General features: G+C 43.0%; 1 protein-coding gene and 1 pseudogene across 1 annotated transcript; one reads left to right on the forward strand and one right to left on the reverse strand.

The window, feature by feature from the left end:
- Positions 1-8,767: 8,767 nt before the first annotated feature.
- Positions 8,768-13,986, reverse strand: LOC116924270 (annotated as a pseudogene).
- On the forward strand, positions 13,292-15,263 carry LOC116924266 (chymotrypsin BII). The gene is made up of 11 exons (XM_045175170.1): positions 13,292-13,452; positions 13,546-13,693; positions 13,774-13,823; positions 13,895-14,007; positions 14,085-14,254; positions 14,373-14,468; positions 14,533-14,603; positions 14,689-14,718; positions 14,792-14,833; positions 14,916-15,029; positions 15,101-15,263. The coding sequence occupies exons 1-11, from the start codon at positions 13,411-13,413 to the stop codon at positions 15,155-15,157; spliced, it is 933 nt and encodes a 310-aa protein (XP_045031105.1). The 5' UTR covers positions 13,292-13,410; the 3' UTR covers positions 15,158-15,263.
- The last annotated feature ends 748 nt before the right edge of the window (positions 15,264-16,011 follow it).

The raw sequence follows: 16,011 nt of genomic DNA on the forward strand, positions 1-16,011 counted from the left end.
CTGTTAGTGCACCAACTTTATTTATGGTTTTTAACATTGAAATGAAAACTATAAGACCAATAGAAAAATAAACCTGAATTCTTTGATTTTCTTTCAAAACTGAATCGAAATCATGTATTTTAAGAAAACTTTGGAATTTGGCCAAAAATGAAAAAGTGGGAAGGGTGTAGCCTTCCGACACAACACACGATTGTTTGAAGTGTATTTGCTATTTTGCATGTTAGGGGCTGTTACACATGTTCACGTGCAGTGGAACGTCGTAACAGAAAAGATGAGGGATGGAGGGTGAAAATAATGAAGATGAAAATGACGGGTGGGATTAGAACAACTGTATTCTTTGTTGGAAAAGTGAGGGGGGACACAGTTCTCCACTGACGTGGTTTAAAGAGAGAGAGAGAGAGACTGGGGGTATTTAATTACTCGATTACTGGACCAATACTAAAAAAAAAGGGGGCAAGGGCTTCTTAACATTAACATAAATTAAGAATGCCCTTGCCACCTAAAATCCTGCCTGTGAGGGCAGCACCTTAGGTGACAGCGGGCCCACCTGTCCACAGGTACCAACAAACCAAAAACAACAAACAAAACAGAATACATCAAGTACCAATTGACAAAGGAAAACAGGAAACAATAAAAACTTACAAAGGGAGAATAAACAAAGGAGAAAAGTCTTCTGTTGTCTCCAGCTCGCCACGTTTAGAGGCCACGTCTACGTCTATTCAGGGATGATTCCCTGGTACACCCGTCTCGGTGCGCAGAGGATCTGATGGTGGTCATTGGTCCCGCACATGGCACAGAAGCGCGGGTGGGGAAAATCGGCCAACTTCAAATGACCGGCGACGGACAGCGGGAGAAAACAGCAAAAACATCTGTGCTGTGCGAATAGCAGCTCCATCCGCTCCCGGTTAGTCTGCAGCATGAAGCCATCACATTCCCGGATCTTGCGGCCACAGGACACCCTGCCCGGCTGGTTGAGGTGGGTCCTCAGGAAACACACGATCGTCGGGGTGTGACGGGGCGCGACAAACTGTGGGGCGTCTGGCTGAACTTCTGCTGCTTTCTTCTTTTCTTTTAACAGGGATCCAACAAAGCTGCTAAGAATGGTTTCCCGTTCAGAAATGAAGTGGACGTGCACGTTTTTTATGTCTTTGGAGTTTTCTTCTAGTTCTTGGTCGAGTTGAACAATGGCCTTTTGGTGGGCCGAAACCACGTCGATAGCCGCCGTTCGGGTCCTCAGTAGGTCTTGTCGATGAAGATGAAGATTGGCCGCACACTCCTCTTCACGTTCACGGGAATTTTTCAACTTTTCTTTGATGGATGAGAAGGATGGAGACAGATTTTTAGTCATGATGTTGAGTTGGCAATGGTCACTTTGGTGTTGATAGTGCGAGAGCTTAAGGGAAACTGTCGTCTAATATTCGTAAAGGACTAAACAGTTTCCCTAAGCGGTCAGGGGTTAAACAGTAGGCGACTAATTTTGCCCTTTGAACTAGGTATAGGTGGCGTTGCCATCGGAAATTTACAATGGGATTTTTAGGGTTCACAATTTTTACATTGTTACATATGACTATATAAACCAATTTTACACTTAACAGTTCTGACACTTGACATTTTTTTTACATTGGACAATTTTACAGTTTATACTTCATTTTACTCTTTTATACAGAGATTTTTTTTACTCCTTCTACATAAACATCCTGCTCTTTGGCCGTAGCCATAACACAGAGCTTAGTCACTGAACGAATACAGGGGTTTTTGTGGTTGCTGATTTGCCCTTTTACCACTCGTACAACGTTATCCGATTCACTGGGGAGGACTTCTATCACCTTTCCCAACGGCCACTGTCCACGTAGGGTATTCGGCTCAATGACGAGTACTAGGTCCCCGACGCTAACGTTTAGCCGATTTTCAGACCATTTCCTCCTTTCCGTCAGGTGTGGAACGTATCCACGAAGCCATCTGTTCGAAAAATGTTGTATGAAGGCCTGGCTTTGGAGGAATTGTTTTGCTGTGACGTCTATGTTCTCAGCATCTCCCAACTTTAGCGGCACGGGCTCCTCCATGAAGAAAGTGATTCGGTGTTAACGGGTCGGGATCTTTTGGATCCATGCTGAGGTGGGTTAATGGCCGAGCGTTTAGAAGGGCTGCTACTTCCGCGATCACCGTTCGTAGGACCCGATCGGTAACTAAACGATTTCCCACGCTGACTTTCATGGCCCGTTTGCACGACTGCACAATTCTCTCCCAAACTCCACCAAAATGTGGTTCTTGAGGGGGAGAGAAATGTCACTGAATCTGTTGACACGCCATCTTTGATTGTAGATCTTGGTGTCGTTCTACCAATTCCGTTAGAGCCTGACGGAGTTCTTTCTCTCCAGCGACGAGGTTGGTTCCATTGTCACTGTAGACAACGTTCGGCTTTCCACGTAGACTCACGAACCGGGTAAAGCTTAGCATGAATTCTTCGAGACTGAGGCCGTCGGAGACTTCTAGGTGAACGGCTCTAGTTGTTAGGCACGTAAACAGGCATACCCAACGTTTCTCGTGTCTGCGTCCTCTTTCACCAACTCGTACTGTTAAGAGGCCGTAGTAATCGACTCCCGTGTAGGTGAAATGTGGAAGATAGGGAGTGAGCCGATGTACTGGTAATGACGCCATGAGCGGAGGATCTGGCTTTGAGGATCTACGTTTGCAAAGCCAGCAACTGTTGACAACTGATTTGATGACGTTACGTCCAGAAATTATCCAGTAACGTGTACGTAAATCCGCCAACAATCTTTCAGATTTGATGTGGAGATTCCGCGTATGATGTTCCCATACAATGCGCTGCGTCACGAGTTGATCGTCTGAAAGTAGGATGGGATGCTTTGTGGAATAGTCAACTGGAGTCTGTAGAATACGTCCACCTACTCGTAGCTGCCCTGCCTCATCCAGGAAAGGGCTGAACGTGCGTAATTTCGATTTCAGAGGTAACTCTAAGCTCTTTTTTAAAGCGTAGATTTCTTCCGCAAATGCCAGCTCTTGAGTACGTTTAACGCAGATTGTGAGGGCCGTCGACATTTCTTCAACCTTCAATTCTCCCACGGTTGGCTTGTAACTTATCGTCTTAGCTCTGGCGTTTGTCACGAACCTCCTGCACCAAGCGATAACCCTCTGGATCCTCAGCAGACTAGAATACCTTCTTACGCAGTCATCAATCGAGTGGTTTTCGTCCTCCGTTTTGACAGCGAAGACTCGAATTACGTTTACGTCACTTTCCTCCGGCTCTGCGATCTCGTCCCAAATATCCCACTCCGACGGATCGAGTTTCAGTAACGATGGAACTTCGTGGAATTTCACCAACTCGTCGACGTTCTTCGGGTCGATGCCTCGACTACACAGGTCCGCGGGATTTTTAATTCCTGAAACGTGACGCCATTGTCTTCGATTTGTGTTCCGAAGGATCTTGCCAATCCGATTGTTCACGAATGTTTCAAATCGGCAAGTGCGGGAATGGATCCAACGTAAAACGGTTTTCGAGTCGGTGTGGAAAGTAATTTCCCTTAAGTCGATTTCCAGCTCCCGACAAATTACGAGGGCGATGTTTAGGCCTTCCACAGCAGCCTGCAGCTCCAATCTTGGTATCGTGAGGCCTTTTACTGGTGTTACGTGCGTTTTAGCCATGACGAAGGATACGTTGATCGACTGGTCCTCGAAGACGAAGCGAAAATACGCCACAGCTCCATATCCTTTTTTGTTTGCATCCGTGAATACATGCAGGTGCTGTTGCGTCCAACGTCCACGTTGATGTCGGAAACATCTTGGCACCATCAGCAACTCCAAATTTCCCAGGTGCTCGTACCAGTAGTGGAAACGTAGGTCTCATTTTTCGGGAATAGAATCATCCCAGCCGATTCTTCTCTCGTACGTCCAGATGTCTTGCAGAAGAGACTTCATTAGGAAAACAACAGGAGCGACGAGTCCCAACGGGTCGTAGACACTGGAGATTATACTGAGAAAATTCCTTTTGGTGAGAACGTCATGGCTAGGCTGCTTCCGCATCTTGAACGTCAGCATATCCGTTTCCCCGTTCCACATCACTCCAAGTGTTCGCTTGATGGGCAACTTCTCCAAATCAAGGTCCAGTGTTGGTGAAGCCAAACCGAACTCACGAAGAGCCGATATAACCTTCCTTGATGAGGACGTCCACTTCGTTAGATTGAAACCGCCAAGTTGTAAGAGTTTCTTCATCTGGCGGGCCCGTTTTACTGCCCAGTCTTCGGAGTCGAAGGAATCGAGGTAGTTGTCAACGTAAAAGTTTCTTCGAACGCTCTCTGCTGCCTCCGGATACTGGTCGCGATGATCGTCTGCAGTCCGATTTAGGTCAAAAATTCAGGTCGTTGGGGAAGATACCGATCCAAAGACGCTATGAACGAGAAGATTGGGTCCACGTAACAGGTTCTGGTTGATCGATGTTCCTCCATACTCGGCGGCTCCGTCGAATACAACTCGAACTTTGGTCGTAGAGCTGGATGGGCTTACGACGCCGTGGTGCGGTAAATACCACGTTTTACTTGACTCCTTCCGCAACTCTTCGGTCGTGAGGAGTCTGGCGTTATCCAGGCCCATGTACTCATTAACAACTGCATTATACTTCCGGGCGAAGTCTTCATCTCGTTGAAATCGCCTCTCCAGAGAATAAAGTCTCTTCAATGCAGTTGCCCGATTGTCCGGAAGGTTTACGTTGTCGGTTTTCCACATAAGGCCGACTTGATATCGGTTACCAACATTCTTTACTGTTGACTCGAGGATACGTTGCCCACGTAGATCGTCTTCGGAGAGAACAGGCTGCTCCATATCTACGTCTTTCGCCTCCAGCTGCCAGAATTTCTTGACTAACTCGTTGAGGTCTTCGGGACGTTCCTCTGCTACTATATGGGCGATGAACGGACGCCCATCTTGTGGCGGGTCCGTTTGACCACCCAGGCACCAACCAAACGGTGTTTTGAAGGCGATAGGCCCAATTGTTCCAGCCAGCGGCTTGACGGAATCTACGTGATCGTGGGCTTCTGCTACTTCAATTCCAATTAATACTCCAACGTCTTCGGGTTGTATGTTCGGGACATCAAGACCGCGTAGGTGTGTCCAGGACTCCATTTGACGAGGCTTGATTGGAGGGTTCGGCGTCACCTTCAAATTGTCGACGGCGTAGGCGTGTTTAACTTCAAACCGGCTTGTTCCGTCGACGGACGAGAGGGAGAAATCCACAACGGCAGCTTGGACGTTTGATGTGGCTCCATCATAAGAGACAACGTTGATGCGTTTAGGCTGACCAACGAGTCCCAACCTTTTTACTAAATCTTTCCTGATCAGTGTGGTGTCACTTCCAGTATCCAAGAATCCGAAAGTGTCGACCCATCTTGCACCGACGCTAATACGAACAGGCACGATCTTAAAACGTACACGTCGCTTTACCGTTTCCTTCTGGGTTAGTGTCCCAAGAAAAGCAGTCGATGTAGACGCTGATGGAGGTGGTTGATCCGTTTGTTTCGTCAGTGGGATGAATTCGGATCCGCGAAGCAAGGGATGGTGTCTTTATCCAACACATCTACCAATGGTACATTTGATGTCTCTGGAACACTCCCTGCGTTCGTGCTTGCCCATGAGGCATAGTAGACACCTTCCGGACTTAAACACAACTTCAGCCCGTTTCGTGGGCGTGAAAGACATAAACACGTTACAGCTGGCCAAGTTGTGAGCCCTGCCGTTACAAGCGAGGCACCTCAATGGGTCAGTCTTTTCGGCTGCTTTCTCCTCCGTCTTCGGTCGTCTTCCTATGGGAGCAGCTAGCGGAGGTGAGGATGCCGTTACTTTAGAGCCTTCCTCTGTCGAAACGTGTCCAATGGTTGACGTGTGAGAAACGTTCGGTTTCTTGACTGGCTTCTTCTCATCAAACCGTACTGATGGCTCTTCAAAAGTGGAATCTGCAGCAGGTCGTCGAGATAGGTCTGGTCCATGACTTCGGTGCGGCCGTAGACTGCGTCGAGACGATCCCACACAACGGAGTACATGGTTCCATCAGCAAGGCACTCGCCGATCTCGTTCCGTACTTCTTTCGACAGCAGCTCTTCCAACATGAACAGGAGGGCAGGAGAACCGTCGTATTCGTTTTCGTATAAGGCTCAAAATTTGGCCTTAAACCGAGCGTAATTCTTCGGATTTCCATCGAACGGCTGGATCGTGAAGTTCGGGGTACGTGAGCGACTACAGCAGCCACCATGAGGATGGTTGGTGCTGCCATTTGCAGGCTGGTGCTCAGAAGACGTGTCCGAAGACGCGTTGTCCCCAATGGAAGGGCTGCAGACTGGATGCATGGTAGGCAGTGGTCTTGAAGGCTGCTCTCGTGAAGAATTGTCAGCGTCAAGCAGAGTTCTGCGATGCAGTACCGTGGCTTCGAGTGACTTCAAGGTAGACCGAGCGGAAACGTCTTGTTTAGCTGATAGAGTCTGTGGTCGGCTAGGTATGCGTGCTCCTTGGTCGATGACTTGCTCCTGAATCGTTCTCAGGTGCACCTTGCTGATGCCAATCTCCGTTCGAAAGCCCTCGATCTGCGCGTTTAAGTCTAACTTAACCATTTCGATCTTCTATCCATGTCTTGCAACGTCTTACGTAAGTCTTTAACCAACTGAGTGTTGGCGGCGATTTCAGTGGACGTGACATGGGAGCTGTCTATGAGCTTGCCTAGTTTCTCACCCATACCCTTTAAAGCCTTACTCAACGTTTCCGTGACTGACGTTGCGTTGGCTTCCATCTGGGACTTTGACTGTTCCAATTTGACTTCCAGCTCCAACATTTGCTTCTGGATGTGCAGGTCTAGCTGGCTGGCTTGTGTGGGAAGCTCGGTTGGCGCCGACCGAGTAGACCTCTTCTGCGATAACGTTGTGCTAATCGTGACGTCTGAAGCTGTCGTCCCAATAGAACTGACTGAGTGACGAGACGACGTGGCATACCTAATGGCGAAGTTAAGGATTTCCACGTGGTCGGTGTCGAATTGAACCTCCCATTTTTAACAGGCTTGACGTTGTGAATCAGTAATATCGGGCAAACTTTCCATATACTTGTGATGTAGATCTTTGACGTCTTCGTAGATACAAATTAACTCGTTTCGCCATGCTGCCACTTGCAACTTCTTGAGTCTGATGGCTCCCATCTTGTGATCTGACACTGCTTTTCTGAGCTGATTCATTCACTTCGTGTGGGCCGCCTTTCTTCTCCCACGTTTCTGCTTGAGATCGTTGTCTGGGAGGAGGAGGCCTTCATTCTTCATTGCTTCTGGCTTCATTTCGTCTTCTATAGAGATATTGCCGCCCGACTCAATACTCTGGCGCTAGTGTCACAGAATGAAAATTCCTCAGTTGGGAAGCAATTTTCACCCTAGACACACGTCAGACAGTCCAGTCTCGCCCCAAGTCCCTCTTTGAATTGGTTTTTTGTTTATTAAGTTAGGGTCTCGCTGAATCTATCTTCATCAATGGAGAAATCTAGCACAAACAACTATGATTTACTCTTTGTAGCCTATTTGAAAGCTTTCCCGCCCAAACCTAAACAACAAAGCCAGAAAAAGTTTAATTTAAAATGGAATCAGCTGAAATCAGATAAACCCAATTTCCAGAAAAATGTTGATTCTTTATTAATTGAAAATAGAGATAAGTCATTGAAACACACTGAGAAACTTATGTCAAGGAACAAGGACATAACTTATGGAAAAGGAAATCAAGAAAAAAAATAAAATTATATGGTCTTGATCTAGAGCTGAAAAAGAAAGTTCGAGAATACGAGAGACAAAAAAAAATTCAGGGAAACGAAAAAAGAATACCTTGTCAAACTTTGGGAGAAAAATCCTGATCTGAGAGAAGCTTTGAAATTACGATGCCAAACGGGCAGGCCCACACTTGAAGTGGATCAGCCTGAGTTGTTAAAGGCGATCGTTGACATAGCTTTGCATGGTTCCACGGCACACGAGAAAAGAAGAAGTGATGTCTAACGTAGCATCAGGATTTTAGATGAGTTGGTGGAAGAGTTAAAGAAAGATTTTGTTGTTAGCCGTAGTGCCGTTTATACTAGGCTACTTCCAAGATGAAGCTTTTCATTGGAAGGTAAAAGGCATATTACCACGGTGCCAGTCAAACTAATCCGGGCGCAGAATGACCTTCGTTCTAAGCATCCCGACAGTTACTTTTGTACGGCAAACATCATGAGACTGGAGGAAATTGCATCATGGTTGGGTTCCGGGTCATGTATTTTTTCTTAGTCAAGACGATAAAGCTAAAGTTCCAATTGGGCTCACAGCAGCAAACAAGCAGTCCTCACTTGTTATGCATGTAGAGTATAGGGTGAGTCTACCCGACCATGATTTTGTCATCGGTGGTCAGCACAAACTATGTCCCTCTGTTTACGCCGGAATTGATATTAAAAATGGAGGCCTAGGCAAACCAAACGCCACTTATTTCACTTACGTCACTTATTCTGGCCCTACATACGTTGCCATTCGGTCTTGTAAACATTCGTCATCAAGCGCTTATAGGCACGGTTTGAGATAGGGTAAGCTTGTCAAGATAGGGTAACCTTGTGGCGGTTCTAAGTTTCCACATGTCGCAGCTACATTATATAGAATGTAAGGTTTACTGACCTCTTGCTAATATGGTTAAGTGTAATTCGATTTCATTTATTTTTACATAGTCTTACGCAGTCTAATGTACTGAATAAAGTTCATTAAAAGATTAATACAAAAATTCAAAAAAACATGTATTTTCATTTGTTACAAACTAACGTCAATCGTGGAGCTAACTTCAATGGTCGTTTGGGGTTAGGACATTGGCTCCGTCGTCTCCTACGCTGAGGCGGAGCTTATTTCTATCGTTGACAGTGGCGAAACCAACACTTGTGTTGAGGCATCCATGCCCTCAACTTGTGGCGGTTCGGCACTGTCTGAATCCAAATACATAGAAGGGTTGACTGACGGCAATGAAGAGGCATCCACATCCATAGAGGCATTCATCCTGATGGATGAATCCATGTAAATGAATAAAGTCGTCCATCCTAATGGATGAAGCCACATAAGGTTAGGATGATGGGTTCATCAACAAAATAGAAGGTTGCGTACATGAACCATGTTTTGCACTCTTCCAGTTGGCAATTCATTGAAGCAATTCATTCGGTGAAGAAAAAAAGGTACCGCCCTACTAAAACGTCGACGTAATAGTTTGATGTAATTGAGGCCAACTACGAGTTGTTAGAATAGAATAGAAAACTTTTTCATCAGTCCCAAGTTTTGCCGCTCCTGAACATTTGAAAATACGTGATACATAAAAAATATCAATAATATCATTGTAATTAGTAAATCTAAATGCTAATAGTGGAAGCTCTCAGAAGTTATAATATACCGGCTTCAAATAAACACCGGTCGTCTGCTTTAGCTCGCGTTACGTCGATCTTTGCGTCTCGTCCCTTTTGACACTAAAACAAAATCAAAATAAAAGAATTTTAATCTTTGTTCTGTTGTAGGAAAGGAAGTTTAGCCAAGGGTTCGCTTAGTGCTTGTTTACCTGAACCAGTGAAAGAAGCAGTGACTCAAAGTCGCCAGAATCTTTAATATCGTCTTTCACAGGATGACCGTATTCTAAAGAATATCTTTTTAAAGTAAAAAAACGAATTAAAAGCGAGAAAGTGAAGGATACGCACATCGTTGGTATGCAGCGCTCATTTCGCGTGTTTTCCTGGTTACTTCCATTGCCGTGTATTTCATTCAGCCTCCCTTTGCTAGTTCCTATTCCACTCATTGCTCCGTACATTTCCCGTGCCATGAATTCCGCCTTTGGAAGAAGGCAAAGGGCAGCCATTAGATCACCAAATGAGCCACTCAACTCGGTTTTTAGTTGCGATTCCAACTCCTATTCGTTGGTGCAAAAAGTATGTGTTTAGAACAGAAATAGCTATATTTCACTTAGGGACCGTTCACAAAATACGTAACGCATTTTTGGTCAATTTTTGACTCCCCACTCCCCCCTTGTAACGGTCCGTAACAAAGTTTACTACCCCCCTCCTAAAAATACGTAACAAATGTTCAAACCCCCCTCCAAAACCAGAATCATATAATTGAGAGAAAATGACTGCAATGGAGAAAATACCATTTAGCAGACAACAACAAAAAAAGAAGCTAAACAGCATTTTTTTTTTCTTTTTCTGCAGAAATTAAAAGTTCCACAAAATAATTGTTCTAGTACGAAACATTTTATGAAACCCCCCCTCCCCCCTTGTAACAAAGCGTAACAAAACCAACGACCCCTCCCCCTTTCGCGTTACGTATTTTGTGAATGATCCCTTATCAATTACCATGCAATATCCTGTCTTGTAGGCTAGATGGATTGCTGCGCGTTGATCACTTATTCTATGGCAAGAATGGTTGTGAGAGCTTCTTTGTTAGTGCTTAAACCAGCAATTACTTTATGAAGGGCATCGGTGTCAAGCCAAACCATCCTTAACTACGACCGGCTGTAAAAGGATTCTGATCGAGCGACTTTATCTTATTACCTCTGTCAAACAAACATGACGACAGGAACACGTCAAAGGTAAAACACTTTGGCTTGACTTTTAAGTCACGAGTAATAAAGTAAATCGTCGTGCGTGTTACTGCCCCGTCAGCATCCAAGTGGGTCGGCCCAGTTCATTTCTTCTCAAGTTCAGTTGTCAATCTTGTAATGCAATTTTAGTTGATAGATGGCAGCCGACAATTTCGAGTTCAGTTCTCAATCAGCAAGAACTTGCGATTTTTGGTTGATAGATGGCACCGGCGGCCCGTCCTTTTCCCCCTCCTTCTACAATAAAAATCAAAATATCTCCTTAAATTATACGTTTCATAAAGAAAAAAATCGTGTAGTTAGAATCGCCTTTTAAAGCTGCATTTAATTATATAATTTAATTTTTTTCGTGAAAAGAGCCCACCCGACAAGCTTTTACACGGCGAGATAGGGAAAGAATCCCGTTCTTAAGTTAGAGTAGTCCATGGTTTAAGGTGCCTCCGATACAGGATTGCCGTATCTGATACGGGTCTTCCGATGAAGGCCACAAAAAAGCACCGGCAATATTCCTACTTTACAGTTTACACCTCTCCAAAAAATGTTTTGATAAATCTCAACAAGGTCTCTGAGACGGCGTCTTAACGTACAGACGATAAATACGCCAATGCTAAAGGATAGGGCCTTCCAAAGAATCGATTATTTTCAGGTCTTTTAACGATTCAATACTTCACCATCTAGCCAACACATACTTCACACTTAATCCGTGAACAGATTACGTGCTACTACGTATTATTACTATATAATACGTATTATTCCTATATAATATGTATTATTCCTAGATATTACGTCCTATATATTATATATACCCTATATATTTACATCCTATATATTCTATATACTACGTACAATATATATTAATAACTGAACGTTATCCGTAAAAATATGAATATGGAATAGACAAATTTTACAGAAATGGATAGCCCTCATCAAGAGATATCCATTTCTGTTAAGTTGTCGCTTTAAAAGGATCTACTTGAGTAGTAAACCGATTGGCTATTTTTTGTAGGTCGGTGTGGTTTGACGGGTCGCAGAGAATTTCCTGCCCCAATAAAAAATCATAAAAAAATTATAATCAGGAAAACAATTAGTTAAAAATTTTAAAAAATTGGCTTAATAGATAGCTCTTGATAATCTCTATCCATTTTTGTAAAATAATTGCTTAAAAAGTAATTATTCGAATGGTAAACCGATTAGCCATTTTTAGGGCAGGTCGGTGCGGTTTAACGGGTAGCGGGTAATCCCCTCCTCCCAGTCAAATATGAAATTAAAATAATTATTATCGGGGCACTATGTTTTATTTTATTTTAAAAGTGGCTGATTTAACAAGAAAGCCAATAACTTAATCGAAATCAGCGGTTACTTTTGATTATACTGTGTAATTTTCTTTTTCTCTAAGGCTATCGGGAACTTCGCGAACACCGGGATCCATCGAGTAAACTAGTACCCTATTTGGAGAAAGTTATTCGTCCAAATCCTCATATTGAGTTTCCGTTATAGTAATTTTTATCGGGTGAGCATGCGATAATTGTGATGATGATTGATTTCATAGCGACGGAACCGAACCCTTTCGGAAACTTCGCGAACGGAGTGAGGTTCCTTTAGAAAACAAAGTCTTGCTTATTTTGTCGGTCTTATTTTTCAAGCTTGTTTTTGTGAAAAAAGTGGTTTGAATCTAAAATGGACCATATAGACATCTGATGGACTAATTCAAAACTACTTGAAACTACCAACCGTATAGCTGTGTGATTACGTAATACCGCGTAATACAGCAAGAAGACTACAGTAGTCTATCTCCAATCGTTTCCTCGGACGATGGCGAGCCCTAAATTACAACGAAAACGAAAGGGTAAATTCAACGACGTAGATAACGCAAGTTATGGTTGACAGGTTGTCAAGGTTGGAGACAAAAGTCGCATTTATTCAATGGTATAGGGCTAACCATCGACCACCTAGACGGGAGGAGAAAATTGGATCCTCATTGTTGAACAATTTCCTTAGGCCGTTTGGAATTTTTAACTACAAGGAATCTCATGTTCATCATAACAACCATCGAACATTGTAGCAATTGCTTTTCTTGCTTCCATTTGTGGATTTTATCTCTCAAAACTATAAACGTTTCATTTAGATTTCACCTTGCTAACTGCAGCAGACTCTAAGACGTGTCCTCATTTATTACATCAAATGGTGGAGTTGAGCGCTTACATTATATAAAACTGTTTTGCTTCATTGGCACAAAGTAGAACATTTTCTCCTTATGAGCCAAAAGGAGACGAAGCGTGTTGGGGGCCTCGACTGCTTCAGTTCTTATTTCATTTTAAGATCAACTTTTACTCTATGAAGAAATGTTTTTGTTTATTTGCTTGAATCTAGATCGAGCGCTTTATATCTACCGTAAATTTGTCAAATCTACTGTTTGTTGACGTACAACACTATCACGTACAAGGTATATTTAGAAATTTCATAAGCTACGGCGTGCGCAAGTTCTAATACCATTTTACCTTCGACAGATAAGTTTGTTTATCAACTACATGCTGCAATAATCTTATTTTTTAAAAGCGATAAAATAAACAAAGGATGGTGAAGCTTCTGCAACGTCATTCGATCCGTTTCGAACACTAGATTCCACCCAAGGTCTAAACTGAAGTACATTTTTGACAGGTGAATCCGGGTCTTTTATCGCAAGGAGACTGATCGTGGTTTCAACCTTTGATATGAATTCACTGGCCATTTTACCTCCTATTTAAGCAGAACGTTTGGGCTTCGAGACGTAGACATTCTCTTGTCAAATATTAAAATGAAGGTTATTCTCTGTCTAGCTGTTCTCGTTGTTGCCCAGGTATTATTATTTTTAAAAAATTTTATATTGGAATTTAAAATAAAAAGATAGTTAACTTTATAAAATTTGTTTCTAACGCCATTATTTCGCTAGTCTTTGGGACAAGTCCTTCTCCCCTATGAAAAGAACTGGTCCAAAATTGAGGAGAGATGGGCCAATCCCAGCGTTCCCCGCGACCCCCGACGAGTGGAAGAGATCCCATTGAGGCACAAGGCTACCAGGGAATCCAAGGACTTCCGTGGTTAGTGATCAAAGCACAATTACAAAGTTAACATAAAAATTTGATATAATCGTGGTTATTTTACGTTCACTTTCATGCAGCTGTTTGCGGAACCCCAAATGCCGCCCGCATCATCAACGGAGCTGAGGCTGTAAGTTAAATAATTGAGCTCCGCTCACCTTCTACGCCAACAGTTAATCTTTAATGTTTCCTTTACTGTAGACTCCTCATGAGTTCCCATGGGTCACTGCCCTCTTCATCAGCGGTGGATCTTTCTGTACTGCTTCCCTGATTTCCGACGAGTGGGTTCTGACTGCCGCTCACTGCGCTGATGGGTAATCTGCCAATTACAAAACCTAGCACAATAATGAGGGGACAAAATATCATTAAACAATCAATTCCAATAATATAGTGCTCTGTACTTTGACGTCTACTTGGGAGCTCACAATGTTCGCATCACCGAGACCGAACGTCTCGAGATCCGCGCCAACGAGAAGTACATCCATCCTGACTGGAACCCCAACACTTTGACCGGAGATGTTGCTCTCATCAAGCTCCCAGCTCCAGTCGACATTAGCGGAAGTAAGTTTGCATGCAGTTCTAAGTTAAAACAGAAAGAGAAAGACATTTAAGTTTTCTACTAGTTGCCTTGCTAATGATTACGGTAGCTAAATGACTTTCCAAAACAAAATTCTTGCAGACAATGTTCGTCCAATCTGCCTCCAAGACCCAACTGACACCAGTCTCTACGAAGGCGCTGAAGCCCACATTGCCGGATGGGGAAAGACTGCCGATGGTGAGGAAAGAAGCTAAAATCTTATAATTTCACAACTATGAAAAACATATCTTTTTAAACAAAGGTCCCGGTGGAATCAGCCCGACTTTGCAGAAATCTACCGTCACCGTTATTAGCAACGATGAATGCCAAAATGTATGGCTTTTCTTCCTAAAAATTTCAAAAGCTCTGTCATTAATTACTAACGACAATTTTCTTCTTGTTTGTTTCATGTTTTTAGACCTACGGCATCATCATCAGGCCAAGCACCGTAAGATTTACACTAAATTTTAAGCCATGTTGAACTATTTTTGTAATTTTAGGTTTCACGATTTAATTTTTAGATTTGCACATCTTTCACTGACACCAACTCTGGCACTTGCAACGTAAGAACATACAATTTGATTCTTCAAACTGAGCTGAAAAAAAACAAACAATCTATTTATGAATTCAAAAACTTTTAAACAGGGAGACAGTGGCTCTGCTATGAGCGTCATTAACAGCAACGGACAATACACCCAGATCGGTGTCACCTCCTTCGTTTCCTCTGCTGGATGCGAATCCGGAAACCCCGACGGATATGTACGAAGATATACTGATGCTTTCTTGAATTACGACCCATTACTTAACAATATTTTTTTTGCATTCAACAGGCTCGCCTTTCCAGCTACCTGTCCTGGATCAGCAGCATCACCGGCTTGGTTCTGTAAACACACCTTCAGGATGATTCATTTCAACTACTTGTTTGAACCGATGAACGTAACCCCATGTAATTGACGAGAAAACAAAAAGTAATAATAAAAGATTTAATTGGCATCCGTTTTAAAAGCATTGTTATCGTTTGTACCGGGATTAGCTTGTTCAGAGATAGATGCTAAGTTGATGCAATCTTTCATCACTTTCTTGTTTCATAAATATTGACTGGACTAAGTTTGGAACGTAACGGTAAAAATTCCAATTTGCCTTTGAAACATGCAAGTCAAGATGATATCCATCATAGCGTAGTAAACAAGGTAAGGGATCAAAAAGTGGTATCCCTACAACAGAAAAACCCAAATGGCCTTTATCTGCTTAAGCAAACAAGGGATTTTACACTTTATAGATATACCTGTCAATTAATAGTCAACCGGTCGAAATCATAGATTATGTGAACCATGTCGCAGGACAGTTTAAGCAGATAAGAATGGCCTTACATTTCGGTTCGTTACGAACGTCATGACGAACCGAACGTGACTCGAAGTAAAGTACCTTCAATTGACACGTGATATGCCGCAAACGAAAAGTAATCAAAAGTGCATCACAAACAAACAACGAACAAGGTTGTTCTATAGAAAAGGATAACGTTTCGTAATATCTGTAATCGTTAAAAACGAAAGGGAAACTTAATCGACATTTACGACTGTATCGAGCTTCACAGTGTAATCCAAGTTTTACAGTACGAAAAACAATAAACATGAAGTCTTTCACGAAAAAATCTTTCAATGAACAATTATCGAACACTGGGGACAGCTCTGAAAGGACTTTTTACGATATCAAGATGAAAATGCACCAAGTTTTCAAATTG

Source organism: Daphnia magna, linkage group LG6 (assembly GCF_020631705.1).
Source record: "Daphnia magna isolate NIES linkage group LG6, ASM2063170v1.1, whole genome shotgun sequence".
NCBI classification, from domain to species: Eukaryota; Metazoa; Arthropoda; class Branchiopoda; order Diplostraca; family Daphniidae; genus Daphnia; species Daphnia magna.